The 16,957-nt window shown below is 37.2% G+C and overlaps 2 protein-coding genes across 13 annotated transcripts; both read right to left on the bottom strand.

Annotated features, from left to right (window-relative positions):
• Positions 1–268: 268 nt before the first annotated feature.
• LOC123227794 (elongator complex protein 1) lies at positions 269–5,760 on the bottom strand. Of its 2 annotated transcripts, XM_044652924.1 has the most exons (5): positions 5,494–5,760; positions 4,718–5,051; positions 1,263–4,326; positions 914–1,012; positions 269–812 (listed from the first exon to the last, which is right to left on the bottom strand). In XM_044652924.1, the coding sequence occupies exons 1-5, from the start codon at positions 5,650–5,652 to the stop codon at positions 497–499; spliced, it is 3,972 nt and encodes a 1,323-aa protein (XP_044508859.1). In that variant the 5' UTR covers positions 5,653–5,760; the 3' UTR covers positions 269–496. The 2 variants fall into 2 exon arrangements, with proteins under 2 accessions (XP_044508859.1, XP_044508860.1); XM_044652925.1 differs by lacking the exon at positions 5,494–5,760 and having other exon boundaries at positions 4,722–4,856.
• Positions 5,761–8,131: 2,371 nt separating this feature from the next.
• LOC123227264 lies at positions 8,132–16,789 on the bottom strand. Of its 11 annotated transcripts, XM_044651993.1 has the most exons (11): positions 16,535–16,788; positions 15,898–16,006; positions 14,399–15,358; positions 14,205–14,326; positions 13,450–13,614; positions 12,377–13,346; positions 11,530–12,033; positions 11,138–11,448; positions 10,825–10,923; positions 10,604–10,729; positions 8,132–10,246 (listed from the first exon to the last, which is right to left on the bottom strand). In XM_044651993.1, the coding sequence occupies exons 1-11, from the start codon at positions 16,655–16,657 to the stop codon at positions 8,480–8,482; spliced, it is 5,256 nt and encodes a 1,751-aa protein (XP_044507928.1). In that variant the 5' UTR covers positions 16,658–16,788; the 3' UTR covers positions 8,132–8,479. The 11 variants fall into 11 exon arrangements, with proteins under 11 accessions (XP_044507928.1, XP_044507925.1, XP_044507924.1 ...); XM_044651990.1 differs by having other exon boundaries at positions 11,138–12,027; positions 16,535–16,789; XM_044651989.1 differs by having other exon boundaries at positions 11,138–12,033.
• Between the last annotated feature and the right edge of the window lie 168 nt (positions 16,790–16,957).

Here is a 16,957-nt window from a genome sequence, read left to right as displayed (position 1 = left end):
TCAGTTCTCATAAAACACACTTCTGTTAATATCCCATCTCATGAATTCGGCCACTGTATTTCAGGGTTTACCCGTCCAATCAATGCAAACAGGTTTCCCGGTTACCCAAAAAAAATAAAAAAAACCTAAGTTACTAGAAAATATACAATGTAACCTGAGTAAATTTTCGGGGCAGCTATGCTAAATATAATAAATCAAGCAGCTGATACAAAATCTATGAACGGCTGCTTCTTCTAAAATTTTTTAAAAAAGAAAACAGTCTAATGCATAACAGAATTATCGCTCATCATCAATTACCGATACTTCAACACTGAGAAAACGTAAAAATGTGTACACGGCTACAGGACAAGCATAAATGTAACTTCTCCAAGTGAGTTATAGATGCATAACAATTGTGAGTGGAGCATAAATTTAAACAAGATATGAAGTCAATCCCAGCACCTCTATCCATCTAATATGCACAAGTGTGCGTGCCCCAGTTCGATAAACTTCCTTGTCAGGGAGAACGGAATACTTTTGATTGCCACGAAAAGGCCTCTGAACTTTTCAGTTCACTTCTTACTAATTTAATGTAACGCTCCAAATTATGAGCTTGTTCATTCACGATATCACTAGACACTGTATCTTCAGCTAGTTTGTGTGCTGCCATTTGCGACAGTTGAAAGTTCTCAGCTGTACATTGCAGCTTCCTTGCAGTTTCCTCTTCCCCAAGCATCACAAGAGATACTAACAATGATCTAAGCTCATTCTTTGCTCCATCTGTTAGAGACATGCCCATCAAATGGTCTACTAGAGCCAACTCCTCCCCAGGGCTATAAAATGCACAAGTACACTGATAAGATTGTGACCAGAGATGATTTATATCAACCAATAAAGAAATACGATGTCCAAAAGCCTAAATGACACGAATTACCTTCCAGGACGGATTTTCCCTCTGTTTCTCTGGCGCCTTGCATCTCTTGCCCTGCTAGCCGCAGTTGAGGTGGTGGAAGCAGCAGAGCCCTTCCTCGTCCTGTTCAAGGAAAAATACAACCACTTGAAGCAACTCAAAACTGATGTAAGAAACAAGCATTTGCAAATGAAAATGAAAGTTAATAAAAAGGGAAAAAAAAGGAGTTTAAAATATTCAGTTTAGTCACAGAATAACCAGATCATTTAACAAACTGTATCACTAATTAAGCTAAATGAGAAACTGCAAAAACCAAGAGACTAGTAAAGAAAGATGAACTAAGGAGGATATGCATATGACATAAACGCAATACCCTGTTGTGTACACACTCATTCCACTGACAGCACTACTAGTTTCTGAAGCAGTATCATCATCAAGATCATGCACTGTTCGATCCTCTGCCTGAAGTTTTGCTGCAAGCAGTAATCTTCTTTGTCGAACAGCTAAGTAGCGGGCCAAGTACTTTCCTACTTTCTCCAAGCCTTCCTTGTATTCACAAATCATAGTGTTTGCACAATCCAGAGATGCATTCTTCACTTCTGAGATTAAATCTTCTCTCGTGTGCATGAAAGCAACCCTCAAAGCTTCCTCCCAGTCCCTTGCACTAATTAACAAATTTATCCCACTGTTAACATCCTGACAATATTCCAAAGCAATTTTGGCAGCTTCCCCTGGTTTACCTAGGGCTTGGAATTCTTCACAGAGTTCATGAGCCAGTTGTACTACCTCCTCTTTTCCCAATTTGAGAAGCCCAGCAACTGTCAGTACCCCGCTCCAATTACCACAAGCACGATATGCCTTCATAGCCTTTTCCAAACTAGTACAACATAAATAAGTTGTAGCAGCATCCTCAAAGCATTTCTCATCACTAAGATGATCTGCCCAAACCTCGAGGACTTGTCCTCTCTTGACAGGATTTGTAATCAGTTGAAGCCCCAGTGGAAAGAGTTGAGGATACTTTTTCATGAGGTTCAAAGAATCTGCATAGTAAGCATCACCTAAGGAAACAAGGTGTTTAAGAGCATTCTCAAACCTATGCAAACTAAGGTCAATATTATAGCGCATCAAGAGAGCTGGCATGCGTTCCAATCCTTGAAGAAAAGGAAGAAACTCCTTTGGGTCCCTTTGGGAATTTAATGCTACAATAGCAGCAAGGTTCAAATCATAAAGGCCTAAAGCAGCTTCATAAACGGCCCCAGGATCTGATAACCACAGAAGATGCTTCAAGGCCTCTTCAGCAGAAGGGTAAGACGCTCTCCTTGGGTCATTAGAACCTAATAATTCAGTTTCACGAATAACTTTTATTCTTTCTAAAGCCTCTTCAAGAGCAGGGGGATCGCTACGAGCTAGAGTAGTCAAAATGCACAGTTCCCTGGCTGGACTTTCTGGTACCTGTTCCTCAAGAGCTTTCCTTATGGCCAGCAAGACTGAAGATACCTTGTTAGCATCGGAATCCCTGAAATTGGCTTGCACATCTTTAGACTCCTCATGGCATTGCACAGAGAGAAATTCAAATTTTTTGTATAAAGTTTGTATAATATTTTCTTTCTTAATGGCACAAACAAAATCAGTTATGTGGCTCAAATTCTTAACCTGCTTAACAAACTCCGAAGCTGATTGGAGAAATTCTTGCCAACCACAATGGTCAACAATAACATTAAAATCAATCCTATGCCGCCTCACCATAACTAATGCATCTCTGAAGCGACATTGGATCAACGCATTGACGATTGAAGATAGTACCAATTTTCTAGGATAGATGCATTCTAGGTTTCCCCGGGTTGTCTGTAATATGACTGCAGCTTCATCTCCATGCAGTACACCAACAATTTTGGCACCTCTTTCCCAAATATTTATAAAGCTAATGCTTTCTTCTTCTTTTCTTCTATTAGCAACATGCATGAAGTTTTCATACTTCAACTCTAATTCTCCACACAATATATGACTAATATCTACAATAAAGAGTAAATCTTGTTTAGTTGCAAGGATCAAATGTGAGATCACTTGGTCGCCCAATTTTGAGTAAAATGAGAAACTACTGCAGTTGTAGCATATGATTTTCCCACTAGCTTGCAGCCGACCAACATCATCAAGTCCAAATAGCAAAGGCTTCAATGGCCCATCACTACCAACCAGAACCGCACTCATCCAAGGACAAGATGATGAAAAGTTTATGTCATCATGTTTTACAGTATCTCTGGTTAGGCCTACTTTTGAAGTGTACTCAACAATTTTTCCACCATCAAACTGAACAAATGCTGAACATCTTTTAGCAGGATTTGGAGCAATGCCAATCACAAACCCTTCTAGGGAATTCTGGTAGGAAATTTTAGCATGCCAGCCAGAACAAGTAATTAAACCTGGGGCTTGATTCTCAGAACACTCAAGTGTAATCTCCTGAATATAGAAACCATGAAGTGCACCCTCACTTGATGCAGCTTGAAAAGAGGAACTGCAATGCCTGAACCCATTAGGCGAAATAGAAAGGAGAATATGTGAGTCCAACCATATTAGATGTATGAATGATCCAAATGCTATATCAGAAATGGAGGCTTCAACACAAAATTCTTTGCCATCCATTTCTTCCCACATATCAGATGAAGGAAGCTCCACAACACACAAACAACCATCTGACAAAGATGCAGCCAGACAATTCTTAGAACTATTGGTATAGAAAGCCATCTCACAGACAGCAGATGGAAATGTCAGGCTAAATAAACACATAGGAGGTGGAATTAAGGATAAAGAAAGAGGGGTTACAAGAATCTTGGAGCCATCAATGACTAATGCAATTGAGTTCTCCATGACAGCTGTTGTCCAGATAAAGTCACAAATTGTAATTTGCCCATCAAGAGTCCAACATATCAACTGCAATGGCTTTGTTGGATGCCACATGAACCTCACGCCAGCCTGCCTCAAGTATCTAACTTCATGCTTTAAATACCAGTGATTGTTGCTGAAAAACCAGATCTTAACAAAGTCATAATTCCCACACCTGATAACAGCTGCAAGAAGATCTGAGCTGCAATTCCACTTCAAAATTTCTACAGTTGCATCTATTTGCTCGTTAATGCTGAAGGAACTTCTTTCTAACCCATTCCTCTCAAAGAAAACTATAGAAGGGCATTTATTTTCCACTTTTCTGTCATAAACAGCTGCAATTTTTGCTCCACTGGGCATCCATTCTAAAACTGCTCCCATGAATACCTGTGGTTCTGAAGAAGCTTGCAATGTCCCAGAATCTCGTTCCCAAACCTTAAGGCTCTTATGCAAGGAAGTAGAACTGCTTGAATTACTTAGAGTGGCAAAGTATTTCCCATCACCTCGCCATGAAATGGGACTCTCAGATGTATTTGTGGAAGAAAAATCAGTTTCACCTGAAATGAAGCCAAGGCCTGGCCCATAAATCTTCCAAGCATAACAAAGATCCAGAATTACATTGTCATATGAGGAAGTATATAATGGCACATCTGAGCACACAAATGCTATCCACAGTGGAGATAATATAGGCAAATAAATGCAATCAAACAATTATGAAATTTTCAGAATGGATATATAGCATGCTAATTAGCTAAAGATATTTCCTTGTTAGGACCTTATTTGGTCCCAAACATCCAAGCATCAATTATGTACACAATGTATTTGTCTAATTTCTTTATCCTCACTGACCAAACAGTACATATCAGAAACCTGTAATGTCCCCATGCTTCAACAGATGTATGGAAAAAGGAGTTAAATAATCAGATAATAAAGGAAAAAGGTCCTTACATACGTCAACACCTTCAGGAAGATCCTCCAGTGGATTCTCATACAATAAATCCCAATCATGAGTCATCACTAGGATCTGCCCAAAACCAGAAATTACCGCAAGCAGATCTCCATCCGGACTAGGTGATATGCACTTAACACCACCCTCAACCTTACCAACAACTTCTGTTGAATTACTATCCATGGAATGCAGCTGTAGAAGTCCATCAGAAGTTCCCACTATCAGTGCTTCTTTCTCCATAAGATAATCAAATGATGTAATGAAGTCCCCAGCATCCAAATCAACTTGATCAACTTCAGCAGAAATTGAGGTCTTGGCTGGCACTCCTTCATTCTGTATGTACATGAATTTAGTTTTTTCAAAAAGAAAAAAGATAGTTTTCCAAAAGACAGATATCAGCTGCCATGAAATTTAGTCCTAGAGCTCAAGCATGCCTCAAACATACAACACACACAGCTCCACATAACATAAACTGATATAACTCTATATCTAATTTCAGTACTGTACTAACTTGGTAAAGGTACGAGGCCAGAGACAACATGACGATTGTAATAAAAGTTATTACAAAAGCATTATCACATAGAACCAAAAATTCTTCATTTATCACAAAATATTAAAACGGTAATGTTACCGGACGTAGATTGAGCCTTACTAAAAGCTCTAATTTAATCTCCGGAAGCATAATATCCAGTGACAATGTTTTTTATAACGACAAACTTTTTCTTTATAATATAATATAATTGAAATAAGAGAAACAGAGAAAGAAAGAGCTTACTTGAAAAGAAGAAAGCTGAGAGCTGTAAATTTTATTGGCCGAAGAAGCGAAGAATAATCGGTTCCGCTCGATGTCCAAAGCTGAGAACAGCAGAGTTTCTTCCTTTGATGGTAACTCCAGATTCAGAGAAACCTCTGAGTAGAGTTTCAGATTTTTCATTATGAATTATCAGATATTCAAAATAATATTAATTAAAATTAGGGTTTGGAGGGTTTAAGCTTTCATAGGAGGCTTTGAAATAAAAGCTCAGAAATAAAAGAGAAGTACGTCAGTGGTTAACCTAGGTTAAATTTATAAAACTAACCACATTTCAAATTAAAAAAAAAAACCCCTCAGAGGACCATTTGAAAATTAACCATCAACAGGTAAATGTATTCAAACAAGCCACACATTTGGCTACATGTCGTTTGAACCCCTGATAGATAGACGCACTACTTGTGGAAAATTCCAGTTAATTCCTGTAATTTGTATAGGCCAAATGACTATGTCCCACCCAAGGTTTGTTGAAGTGACAGTGTGCTACTCATTAAGTTTGAAAAAGCCAATTTACCACTTCTCCATTAAAGTCAACCATTAGTTTTTAACATGGTCAAACGAATATTTCCCACTCAAGGTTTAATATTTTCTCAAATGTCCTCCCTTTAACTATGGAAACACCAAACACCCACTCATGGCCGGTTAGATTTAACAAAACTCTAACGCCTGAAAATTTTATCTCTTTTTGCCCCCCTAAACTTTAAAAACTAAAATTTTCCCTTAGCCTAAGTTTTTAAAAATGGCAGTTTCACCCTAGGGTTTGGTTTTAAAATCTCCGTGACCGTTCCGACTCCATTGCCGACGGCCTCTCTCTCCCGAAGCAACCTCTCCTTCCGACGAATGCTTTCCTCCCGTTTGGAGGCTCGATCGACTTCGTCTTCGCCTTGGGAGACGAAGTTCTTCGTTTTCCCAGGTGAAGACGAAGCCGTCGTCTTCCCAGAGGTCTTCTTCTGGGAAGACGATTGTCTTCCCAGACGAAGACAACGGCTTCGTCTTCATCTGGGAAGACGAAGAACTTCATCTCCCAAGGTGAAGACAAAGAACTTCGTCTCCCAAGGCGAAGACGAAGCCGATCGAACCTCCAAACGGGAGGAAAGCATTCGTCGGAAGGAGAGGCTGCTTCGGGAGGGAGAGGCCGTAGGCAATGGAGCCGGAACGGTCGCCGAAGATTTCAAAACCAAACCCTAGGGTGAAACTGTCATTTTTTAAAACTTAAGCTGAGGAAAAATTTTAGTTTTTAAAGTTTAGGGGGGCAAAATTAAGTTCTATTTTAGTTTATTTTTAATATTATAGCGAAAATAACGATTTTACCCTTACCACCGTTAGGGTTTTGTTAAATCTAACCGGTCATGGGTGAGTATTTGGTATTTTTATAGCTAAAGGGTAGAAACTTGAGAAAACATCAAACCTTAGGTGGGAAATAGTCGTTTGGCCTTTTAACATTCAAAGAGTATTTATATTATTTTATCTAAATATTACAATATAAAGTAAAAGTGGGGGTGTGAACATTATTTTTCAAACTATACTAGGGACAAATAGACATTTCTCCTATCTTGTTTCAAAAATTAATATTCATGCATATATTTTTAAAAATATATTTATACTCTTAATAGTTTTAATATGATTTTATGTCCTAATTTGTTACATTTTATATTTTTTGGGATATAATTATAGTTTTTAAAACTATTGAAAGGCATATTAAAATTTAAAACTTTTAAAAATAACCCCAATTTTTTTCAAAATCTCTACAAATTTTCATTATCATCCCTAAATTTTTTAAAATTATAATTTGTAGAGAAAATTCTCAATGAAGAAGTTGTGTGCAATGAATACAATTATGAGATGAAATAAGTATGATGTCATCGAGAAAAGAGATGAGAGTTCCATGGAATACTAAAATAAGATATGAGTTATGTACATAAAAAAGCGTTTGATAGGGTACCCACTTAGTGTTTTGACGCCTATATGTTCCTTTTGATTGTTTTGCATGTGAAGATGTATGAGAGCTCACCTAACTTATTGATGCATGTCTTTCTTGATAATTTTGCTTTGTCCCGTTACAAAATCCAGGCACATTTTCTGCAGCGCCATGCTTCTATGGAAGAGGATGAAGAGTGGAGCCATGACAATTTTATCCACAAGTTTGAGAATAGTAACAGATACACCCAAAAAGCTTATTATTTTATTTTATCATAATACCCTTAACAGATCCAAAACTTATTAAAATATAAATAAAAAATTAATAAAGTAAAATGTTATAACCCCGATGAAAGGTGAAGTTCATTCTTCGCGGATCAAACGTCTTCAGTTTCCTTAAAAAGTAGCATCATCCGGAAGACGAGGTACGATAAAGTTGCAATAAAACAAAATTCTTTTAACTCTATGAACTAGTACTTACAATTACGCAGAACCTGAGAAAATTGCTCAAAGCTTGTCATCTATTTTTCAGGGAAACTAGGAAAAATGGTAAACAACAAAAGAGATGAACCAAACTGAACCCAAAAAAGACCCATTAAAAAAGGGAGGCAGTAACTTCAAGTGACTTTCACAAAGTAGAAACCTAACCGATAGATACTAAAACCTACTAACCCACATTGCGATCTTCATAAATTTCCTAGTTTCAACATTAATAACAAAAATGGTGTCCAGGTATCTTGCCAGCAATTCATACATAGATGATAATTTATACAAAAAAAAACTATAGATACCCACTTTAAATATACAAATAAGTGCACATTTAATATGTGTCTTCAAGTAATTGGTGATTTTGAATTAATAATCAAGTAATATACAATCACATGATGACACACATTAAGTATGTATCCATTTGTGTATTTAAAGTGAGCATGCATAACATTGCTCTAATTTATATCTACAAACTTCCCAACCAGTAATCATCATATCTGAACTAAAAGTTTCCTTGGAACTGAGCAAAATTTAATAGAAGACTTCAAATAAGTTCTATACCCTTTTCTCTTGCCGCTTCAACAATGAAGCTCTTGTCTCCTTTAGAGTTAGATTGGTTATAATAGCATTTCCACAATTTGAGAGAGAATGGGTATACAGATAAGGCTTTCTTGAAGAACCTCACGGAGATGCTATTGATACTGCTTACATTGCCCAAAATATCTGCAGCTTCTGCCCATACATACTCTGGAGCAATAGGCATGGCTTGGAAAAGTGCAGTAACCAAAGTTGAGGCGGCCCAGAACAAAACACTGGCCGGTGAAACATGGTCAGGGTTATCACCTCCACTAAGCAGCTTACAAACTGAAAACGCCAATGGATAGTTGGATGGTACAATCTCCATAATGGCTTCAACAAAATCAACTAGATCCTTTAGCTTACTAAACATTTGGGGTAAAAGAGATGGACCATACCACACTTCAAGAATCAAATTCACCAGAGAAAAATCAGTTGATATTGGACATATCAGGTTAGTAACTAGCTGTCGGACTCTTGGCTTATCCATGTTGTTAATGAAGTGTCTAGGCAACGGTTCAGAGAAAGGAAAAGAGTGGGCATTGTCCAAATAACACTTCAGAAGGTTTAGTAATGCATCTCCCTTCGGTCCTGACTTATCAGTAAGCAAAAACATGGCATGTTCTCTAACACAATGATTAAAATGCTCAGGAGATGCAACCTTCAAAGCCTTATCAATAGCTAACTTAGCATCATTGAAATGGTTCTGCAATAACTTATGGAGAGAGAGATTAAGCAATCCAAACATCACATCCATTTGGTTTTCACGAGATGCTGAAAAGTCTAGATTTGATGCTGAAGTGGATTCTAGTGAGCCATGAGAGATCTCGCCATCCCTGGTACCCAAAATGTCAACTTCAGAGTATTGAACCTTCCAAACAGAGTGAAACCAACGGTCCATAAGTTCTTTCGCAAAACCAGGTCTTCCATTCAGGAGGGCATACTCAGCATATTGATTCCAGATACACTGAATTCCAGGGATTTCTTTAGGCCACTTCAACAGAGCTTCCTCAAACCCCATAAAACTGGAATCACCACAATCACGCTTCTGCAAGCGCACTGATATCAGAACAAGCTCTAAGCAAGATGGGTGTAACTTAATGTATTTGTCCAACAAGTTCCAACTGCATTCCAAGTCATCAAGTGCCACCATACACCTAACATGGCAAACAGCAAAAAGTTGCCTTGATCTGATATTTGATTCAATCTCGGGTGATTCACCATCGAAATAAGATTCAACAGAATCCACTGCTGTTTCTACCAGCTTTACAGCCCTCTGCTTCTCATGATTTAGCAAGTGAATGGAAGGCCACTCAATTGCAAGGAGTTCTTTCTCACATTCAAACCGCTGTACAACAGCATTAGGCAGTTTCCTGTAAATAACTAAATACACACAAGAAACCCAGAATATAAGTTTGTCAGAAATGGTTAAGCATGTGAGGATATCAGAGAGCAACAAACTATGAGCTTCTTTAGAACTTGTTGCAGCAAGGAAGAGTCCACAGATTTTCTGGATGGCCTTCTCAATATTCCCAGACATGCACAAACACTCCACCATCTGCAAAAACAGGTCTAAAATGCATGCACTAGCGTGCCTTTCATCTCCTTCAGAGGAAGACGCATGGCGGCAGAGTGCTGAAAGAGCATCATTATATGCATCCAACCGACCATCAAGTTGTATCCGACTGTTGATGTACATAAGCCAGAGTCCATAAGATCCTTCATTGTGTTTGACCTGAAGACACAGAGGAGAAGTATTTCCATAGAAGAATTTGTATTTCAATTTTAGATTTTAATACATAACTTTAAGATATAATATACATTAAGTGTGACATCAGGAGTAAGCCAGATTATGAAACCCCATCTATATGAAAATCCCCTCCAATTATTGACCGGCCAAAATATGGTCAAAGAGAGTTGTATTTATAGTTACCATATACAGCATTGTTATCAGGACTAACAGCATTATACAAATACTGAGATGCCATAAAATCAACAGAAACAATAGGCATTCAGCAAAAAAACATGCAGAAACAGACTTACTCTTCCTGGTACCAGTCCTTAAAAAAATAGATTTAAAATGATAGCATACCGCATGAAAGAACATGTCGTCCCTCCCATATGGCACTGTGTTGCTGTGATATATAAGCAGATAAACAATCCAAAGAATTTCTGATGATCGATCTGCCTCAAGAGCTCGTGACAATACATAGAGAGCCTGCAACACTTAAGAATTTGAGACAATTACAGGATAAAAGATTATAATCATGATCATAATACAACAGGTTAATGATGTAATCAGGTAAGTGTTACCTTTTTTATACCCTCTAATCTGCCAGCCTCCTGGTTGAGAAAAAGAAGAGCCAACTCCACAGATTGTACATTATTAGGCAAAGCTTGTTTAAGATGATTCTAGGTATACCATGCAAGAAGGAAACCATGAATAAGACTGTGAAACAAACAACTCAAGAAAAGCAGCTATCATTTGTAAATGAATACAAGCAATTATCATATATGTCTCAGAAAATTTTATTAACATTAAAAATTGATTTATATATGTATGTCCAATGCAATGAACCAAAGTGGTGTAACAATAAAGAATATAATTAGAATGTTATACACAAACCATTATGCCATCTCTACTCTGAAAATAAGAGGATTGTCTATTCCAACCCCCGCACACCTCAATACGTCCATCACCAGTATTCAAGAATTCTGCAGGTAAATCCATCTGAAACATATTTGATAAGGCTAGGGTAATACTGAAACACTTCTGCCAGCATTGTCCACACCTTCCAGCTATAATAGACTCATATGAATGTGAATCAGCTTTCAAAATATCTAAACCAACTATATAAATTGGTGTAGTCAAATTATCATGACACTTGAAAGTACCAATAGAACCCTGTTGATGTATTGTTGATTCAACCTGACAATCTGCACGAGCAAATGGGTAAAATATGAAAGCAAAAAGCAAAAGACAACAGAAATCTTTATTGGGATAATTACTGCCACTACCAGAATCATCATGCTGATGCTGACACATACTTCCATTTGAGAAGTCCTTCACATGTTGCCAAGGACATTCATCATTGTTGCATTTTCCTCGAAGCTCATACATACAGAGTGGCCAAAATGGATTGCAGGTATAAGAGCCATATGCTCTCCCAAAGAAACTACTAAGACTCTCCTGGTTTGAGTTTCCCATCAAATACCAATCCAGAGATTCATTAGAGTTGACACAAGCACCCTCTTCACCATAGAAGTTATGAGAGTGATTGTGTTGATTTTCAGCCATATTTAATATATCAACCGATGATCCAACTTTCAGATGACCAAACACACTTCTTAGAACTGAAGGAGAAAATAAAACAAAAGCTGTTGAATGGTGAGCTCTTATGCAATTTTCATTTTCCTTAAAATCAGTGGTAGCGTGAAACTCCAATGAAATATTTTCAGCATTGCACTGATCATGGCTCTGAACAGGAGTCTCACTAAAACTTCTTACTGGCTTATCTGTGCCTAAATTTAAAAAATGAAATTGTTGTAAGTGGTAAAGAATAACAATAACAATAATGACAATAAAAACAACCAAAAAAATTGTAGCTTCTAAATACAATAGTAATAACAACCACAGTTTTCCATTAGTTAAAGACACCTTTAACCTTAATCAAGAGAAAAAAATAATAGTAACTGTAAATTAACTTCAATGCTTATAGTAATAATATCATTTCATAGCAATAAACACAGTTATATTAGTAATTGGGATGATCAATCAAACTCTAGATTCAGCAGGACACACTAAAAATCAAATAATATTCTACAGACCAAATGCCGACCACAAACATCTGTCCAAAGAAATCACCTCCAATATAATGCTGCTGGCTTTGTCCTCCTTCTGAAGATGGAATGCTCACATTACTTGTATGCATTTTGTCACTTCCAAGGTCATTTTCAGGCCCTCGTTCTACAGAAGGCTCCGTATTGTAACATGAACCACTATTCTTTGACAAAATTCTCATTCCGAGCTGTGCAAACATCTCAGACCTTAATGTCGCTTCGTCTCTCTTTATTGAATCCTTGGAACCATCAATAGATGACTTTTCCTTGGCAATGCTATTTTTGTCAATTAGCCTTCCTTCACAAGTCTGTTCCTTTTGATTATCTTCAAAGTTGTGTTGAACATATTCATGGTCCAAGGGGAATGTCTCTTCATTTTCATCAGCCGAAACATTTAATTCATTGGACAGAGAGCTTAGTCCATGAAAAACTTTCTTAGTTTTATGAGGCAATGGCTCTGATGTACTAGCATCTGGCTCACTGCAAGGTTCAGACCCCAAATTTTGTCTGCTTGCGTGCTGATAAGATGTACTGAGTGGAGCACCATTGACACATTGGATATTTGAACCATAACCTGGCCGATTAAATCCATCATAGGCAGATTGCACCTGATGGCTCGATGCCGGGATTAAGTCCACATTTTCAGATACATGATTTGACAAATTCAACCCATTCCCAACAGGTTCATGCAGCCTACTAGACCATAGTAAGTTCGAATCATCCATCATAAATGAATAAAAGCGGGCTGAATATAGTTCTCTCTGGCGATAAAGTTTAGTACATCTCGCATTAGCTTCAATCAAAGCCCTCTGGGCCTTACGATAAGCTTTAAGAGCATTTCTTTCTTCAATTTCACACATGCGCCGGTGCTCTTGTGCTTCCTCCAGCTCTTTGTCCATCAATTCCTCCATGTCAATTATTGATTGTACATCCATATTTCCGCGCCCTGAGACATTGGCATCAGCCAGACAGTTCCACAAGCTTGCATTACTCACCTGAAAGAAAGTTTCGACACATTTAGACTGGAAGAAAAAGATTGAAAGATCTACAATAAACACTGTAGACCTCCATTCATCTATAAGGATCCTAGAAATAAAACTGGCATAAGTTATGGAACGAAGAATCAATTGTCTTATCACAAGATACAGGTTTACAATGGTCACTGCTCTTTATTACATTCTGTTCTCCAGTTGCTTTGTTTGGACAAAAAATTGGAGAAGGATGTCCACCAATTGTAATCGGATGATTTACTACCATTTTATCCTGTAAAGTTACATGATATCAATAATTAAGTGATTCTGCTACAGCAATCATTCAAGCAATAATTACTGTTTGAACTAACTATTAAATTCCAGAAAAATGGCCAACAGCGATCTATTTGCAACAATAGTACGACAGCTTCCAAACCTAATTTCTGGGAAGAGATAAATTTTCACCCTATTGGTAGACAATGATTTTTACAGTAAAAACTGTTATTACAAGCATATAATATGGTTCAACAACACAAGTCCATTTACACCAGTAGGTAACAACATTCTTCTAGTATTACTAAAAAATTTAAAAAAATGTACAATATTTCATGAAGCTTGGTGACAATTTATCTCACTAAAATAGCAAATGCACATGATCCTTGCCACCATAGTACCATTACATAAGTCATACAATACCAATCATGACTGTGAGAAACCTATAATATAAGCAAGGCCAAGCAAATTTTGCTAAATATATAAACATAGAGCAATTGTGGTAAAAAAGATCCACAAGAGCAAGACAGCAGATCTTATAGGTCAACCATACAATCACAAAATTAACTTAAAAACCTTAAGCAATGTATTCCTCAAACATTAACTTACTAAGTTCTTTGCAAAAGAACTGGATATTGTATTTTCTGGTGCTGCCATTTGGTTTAACACAACAGGGTCAGGCCTCCTATCCTTATCAGAATTGATATCAGCAACTGCAGAAAAGGTTCGTCCTATTTGTTATTGCATCTCAAATGTTCTATATAATAAGATTTCCATTATTGAAAAAATAAAAAAATGTTTACCATCTTTCTCTGGTCTCGGTACATTTTCTGGTATAGCCTCAATATGTTTATCATCCTGCTTGTGCTGCTTAACAATGCTTGACTCTCTTCTGCTTACAGAAATGTCTTTCTGGATAAGATCAACCTTTTTCCTGACATGCATACTGTTCTCTAATGTAGGCTCTTTCACTGGCATAATAGATGTTGCAACAGGAATTTCTTGAAGGCTATCTGAAGTTAGCTGGTGAGAATAAGATCCACTTCCTTTAAAGCGTTTCTTGTCAGGTTCTTTTTGTTCTGACTGTCCAACATCAGCAGAAGGCGATTGATATTTCCTTGCTGCTTCATTGCCTAGATTCATAGCATTATCCTTCCTGCATTGTACAACAGCCATATCTTTATTTTGTTGGGCAGCTTTAAGCTTTAGTTCAGTTTCCCGAAGTGCTATCTGCTGCCTCAAGTCCTGAAGCTTACTGTTTTTCAAACCCACTCTTAGGTCAAAACCATGCTCTTGGCTTCCTAAATTTTTTTTAGGGTTATTAAAATTTCTACCTCGAGATCCTCGCTCTGCATCCCTGGAATTGCCTCCCCCATGATTTTTTGTAATTGAGGAGACAAATATGCGATTTGAAGATAACTTCTTGGGTATTATTTTGTTTGCATTTTTTGTATTTTGATGTATTTTACGTGTTTTCACCACTGATATAGCAGGTCGTTGTTCATAGCTATCCACTCCAGTTGTGTTGGATTTAGTCACAGCTGTTTTTTCTTGCTGGTAATCATCAGTGTCACTGCCACTGTCTCCATCTGAGAAGCTTATCACCAGGTTATTGTTCAGCCCTGAATTAGGAAACCATCCAGGATTACCAGATTTAAATTTCATTCGATTCTTCTCAAAACTCTTTTGATTTGTTGGCTGAATGGAAGTTCGGGACTGAATACCAATGGAGCTGGAAGGATTACCAGCCGAAACTGTCTTCACTGCAGAGTAGATATAGACCCATCAAAAGATAATTTCGGGACAAGCACTTTGCCGTTCACAAGTGCGCACAGTATCAACCAATAATACAGTCACAAAGCAAAACCTATGAAAACGATAAACAATGCACAAGGAGTTAAAAAAGAAACATATGTGCCACAGTAGGTTCGAGTCCAACTTCATCTTTACAGAGCAAAAGGATATATCCGTAGAAAACGAATATAAGTTGTTAATATGTTTCCAAAACCATCATCATCATTGTTAATTTCATTTTAAATGTACTGGCACATTACCATTTTGATATATTCAAAAATCATATGCCCATACATCATTAAACCCATAGAATATATTACAAGTAATTTTAAAAGTCTAAGAATCTAACTAGGAGCCATATATATATATATATATATATATATATAAAAGATACTGACACTACCCTAAAAAGTGATAGAAGTTGGACACAAAAGATAAAGATATGACAATTAAAGAACCCGATACATAAAAAACCTGATTCTCACATGCTATGTCCGGTAAGGCTTACCTGTCCCAGTCCCTTCAGTTTGGTTGCTTGTCACAGTAGTAGTAAATGGGGACCCTCCAGGAAGGGCGACAGTACCAATAGATGGTCCAACAGAGCTAGCAGGATGTTCCTACGGAACAAAATCGCTTACTCAGTAATATTCAATTATGAGAAACATGTAAATAACACCAATTTTACTAAAACAATTCTTAAGCATTAAACTAGAATCCAACCAACTCGAATTAAACCAACAGCACATTTTCAGACTTCCAAAAAAATTATATCACTAGGTCTCAACTAAGATCAATCAAAGTGCTAACGATGGCTAACTAGCATTCAAATTACATTGATCTGATGCTAGATAAGTGCGAATAATGCAAATATTTCCATAAAAAGGAAAAATTTAGTTCTAAGAATACAATTCTAGGTCAAAGATTTTGAAATTTAAAGATGGAAAACAAATACTTCTTCGTTGACCAAATAGAGTGCAAGTCTTCAAGAAGCGAGACGATACTATCTTCTTTTCCCATCAAGCAAACAGCAAACAAGTAATTAAAAACATAAGAAAGAAAAAAAGTGCTATTGGACGAAAGTGGTTAAACGAATGTTAGAATTAAGAAGCGGAGGCAAAACATTAGGGATTTGGAAGCTAGAATACGTCGTCGTCTGATGAAGAGAGCTCGCCTTCTTCTTTGGTCTTAGTTGTGAGATCTTTGATGGGCTCCGCAATCGCTGAAGCTGAGCCCATAGCTTTGAGTCTACCTTCACCCATCTCCTCCATTTATTGCCCAAATATAGGTGTGTGTATATATAAATATATTATTTCTGTCTCCAGATAAGTATTACTTTTAAATATACAAAAATGTTTTTCTCCCTCCTGGAAAAAACGAAACAGTTTTTTAGTTGCTTTTTCTCTGAAAACGAGACCAAGAGGAAATAATCCATGAGAGGAGAAGACCGAAACAGCGAACTCGGTTGAAGAATGAAATTACCAAAAAACCCTCTCTTATCTTGGAAATTACTCTCACGCTGCCACTTAGTACAACCTAGTTACAATTTCACCGTGGCAATTCTATACTTT

This window comes from Mangifera indica, chromosome 10 (assembly GCF_011075055.1).
Source record: "Mangifera indica cultivar Alphonso chromosome 10, CATAS_Mindica_2.1, whole genome shotgun sequence".
In the NCBI taxonomy this organism is placed as follows: Eukaryota; Viridiplantae; Streptophyta; class Magnoliopsida; order Sapindales; family Anacardiaceae; genus Mangifera; species Mangifera indica.
This window is presented reverse-complemented; position numbering and strand designations above follow the sequence as displayed.

What these genes read in the sequence shown, in the direction of transcription:
- LOC123227264 (XM_044651989.1), bottom strand. Translation starts at nt 16,657, where the DNA reads ATGGAGGAGATGGGTGAAGGTAGACTCAAAGCTATGGGCTCAGCTTCA. An exon ending in ACCGAGACCAGAGAAAGATG is followed by an intron (nt 14,327 to 14,398) that starts GTAAACATTTTT and finishes AATAACAAATAG; the next exon opens with GACGAACCTTTTCTGCAGTT. An exon ending in CCAGCAGCATTATATTGGAG is followed by an intron (nt 12,034 to 12,376) that starts GTGATTTCTTTG and finishes TTTTAAATTTAG; the next exon opens with GCACAGATAAGCCAGTAAGA.
- LOC123227794 (XM_044652924.1), bottom strand. Translation starts at nt 5,652, where the DNA reads ATGAAAAATCTGAAACTCTACTCAGAGGTTTCTCTGAATCTGGAGTTA. An exon ending in ATGAGTGTGTACACAACAGG is followed by an intron (nt 1,013 to 1,262) that starts GTATTGCGTTTA and finishes TTCCTTGAACAG; the next exon opens with GACGAGGAAGGGCTCTGCTG. An exon ending in GGGAAAATCCGTCCTGGAAG is followed by an intron (nt 813 to 913) that starts GTAATTCGTGTC and finishes TGCATTTTATAG; the next exon opens with CCCTGGGGAGGAGTTGGCTC.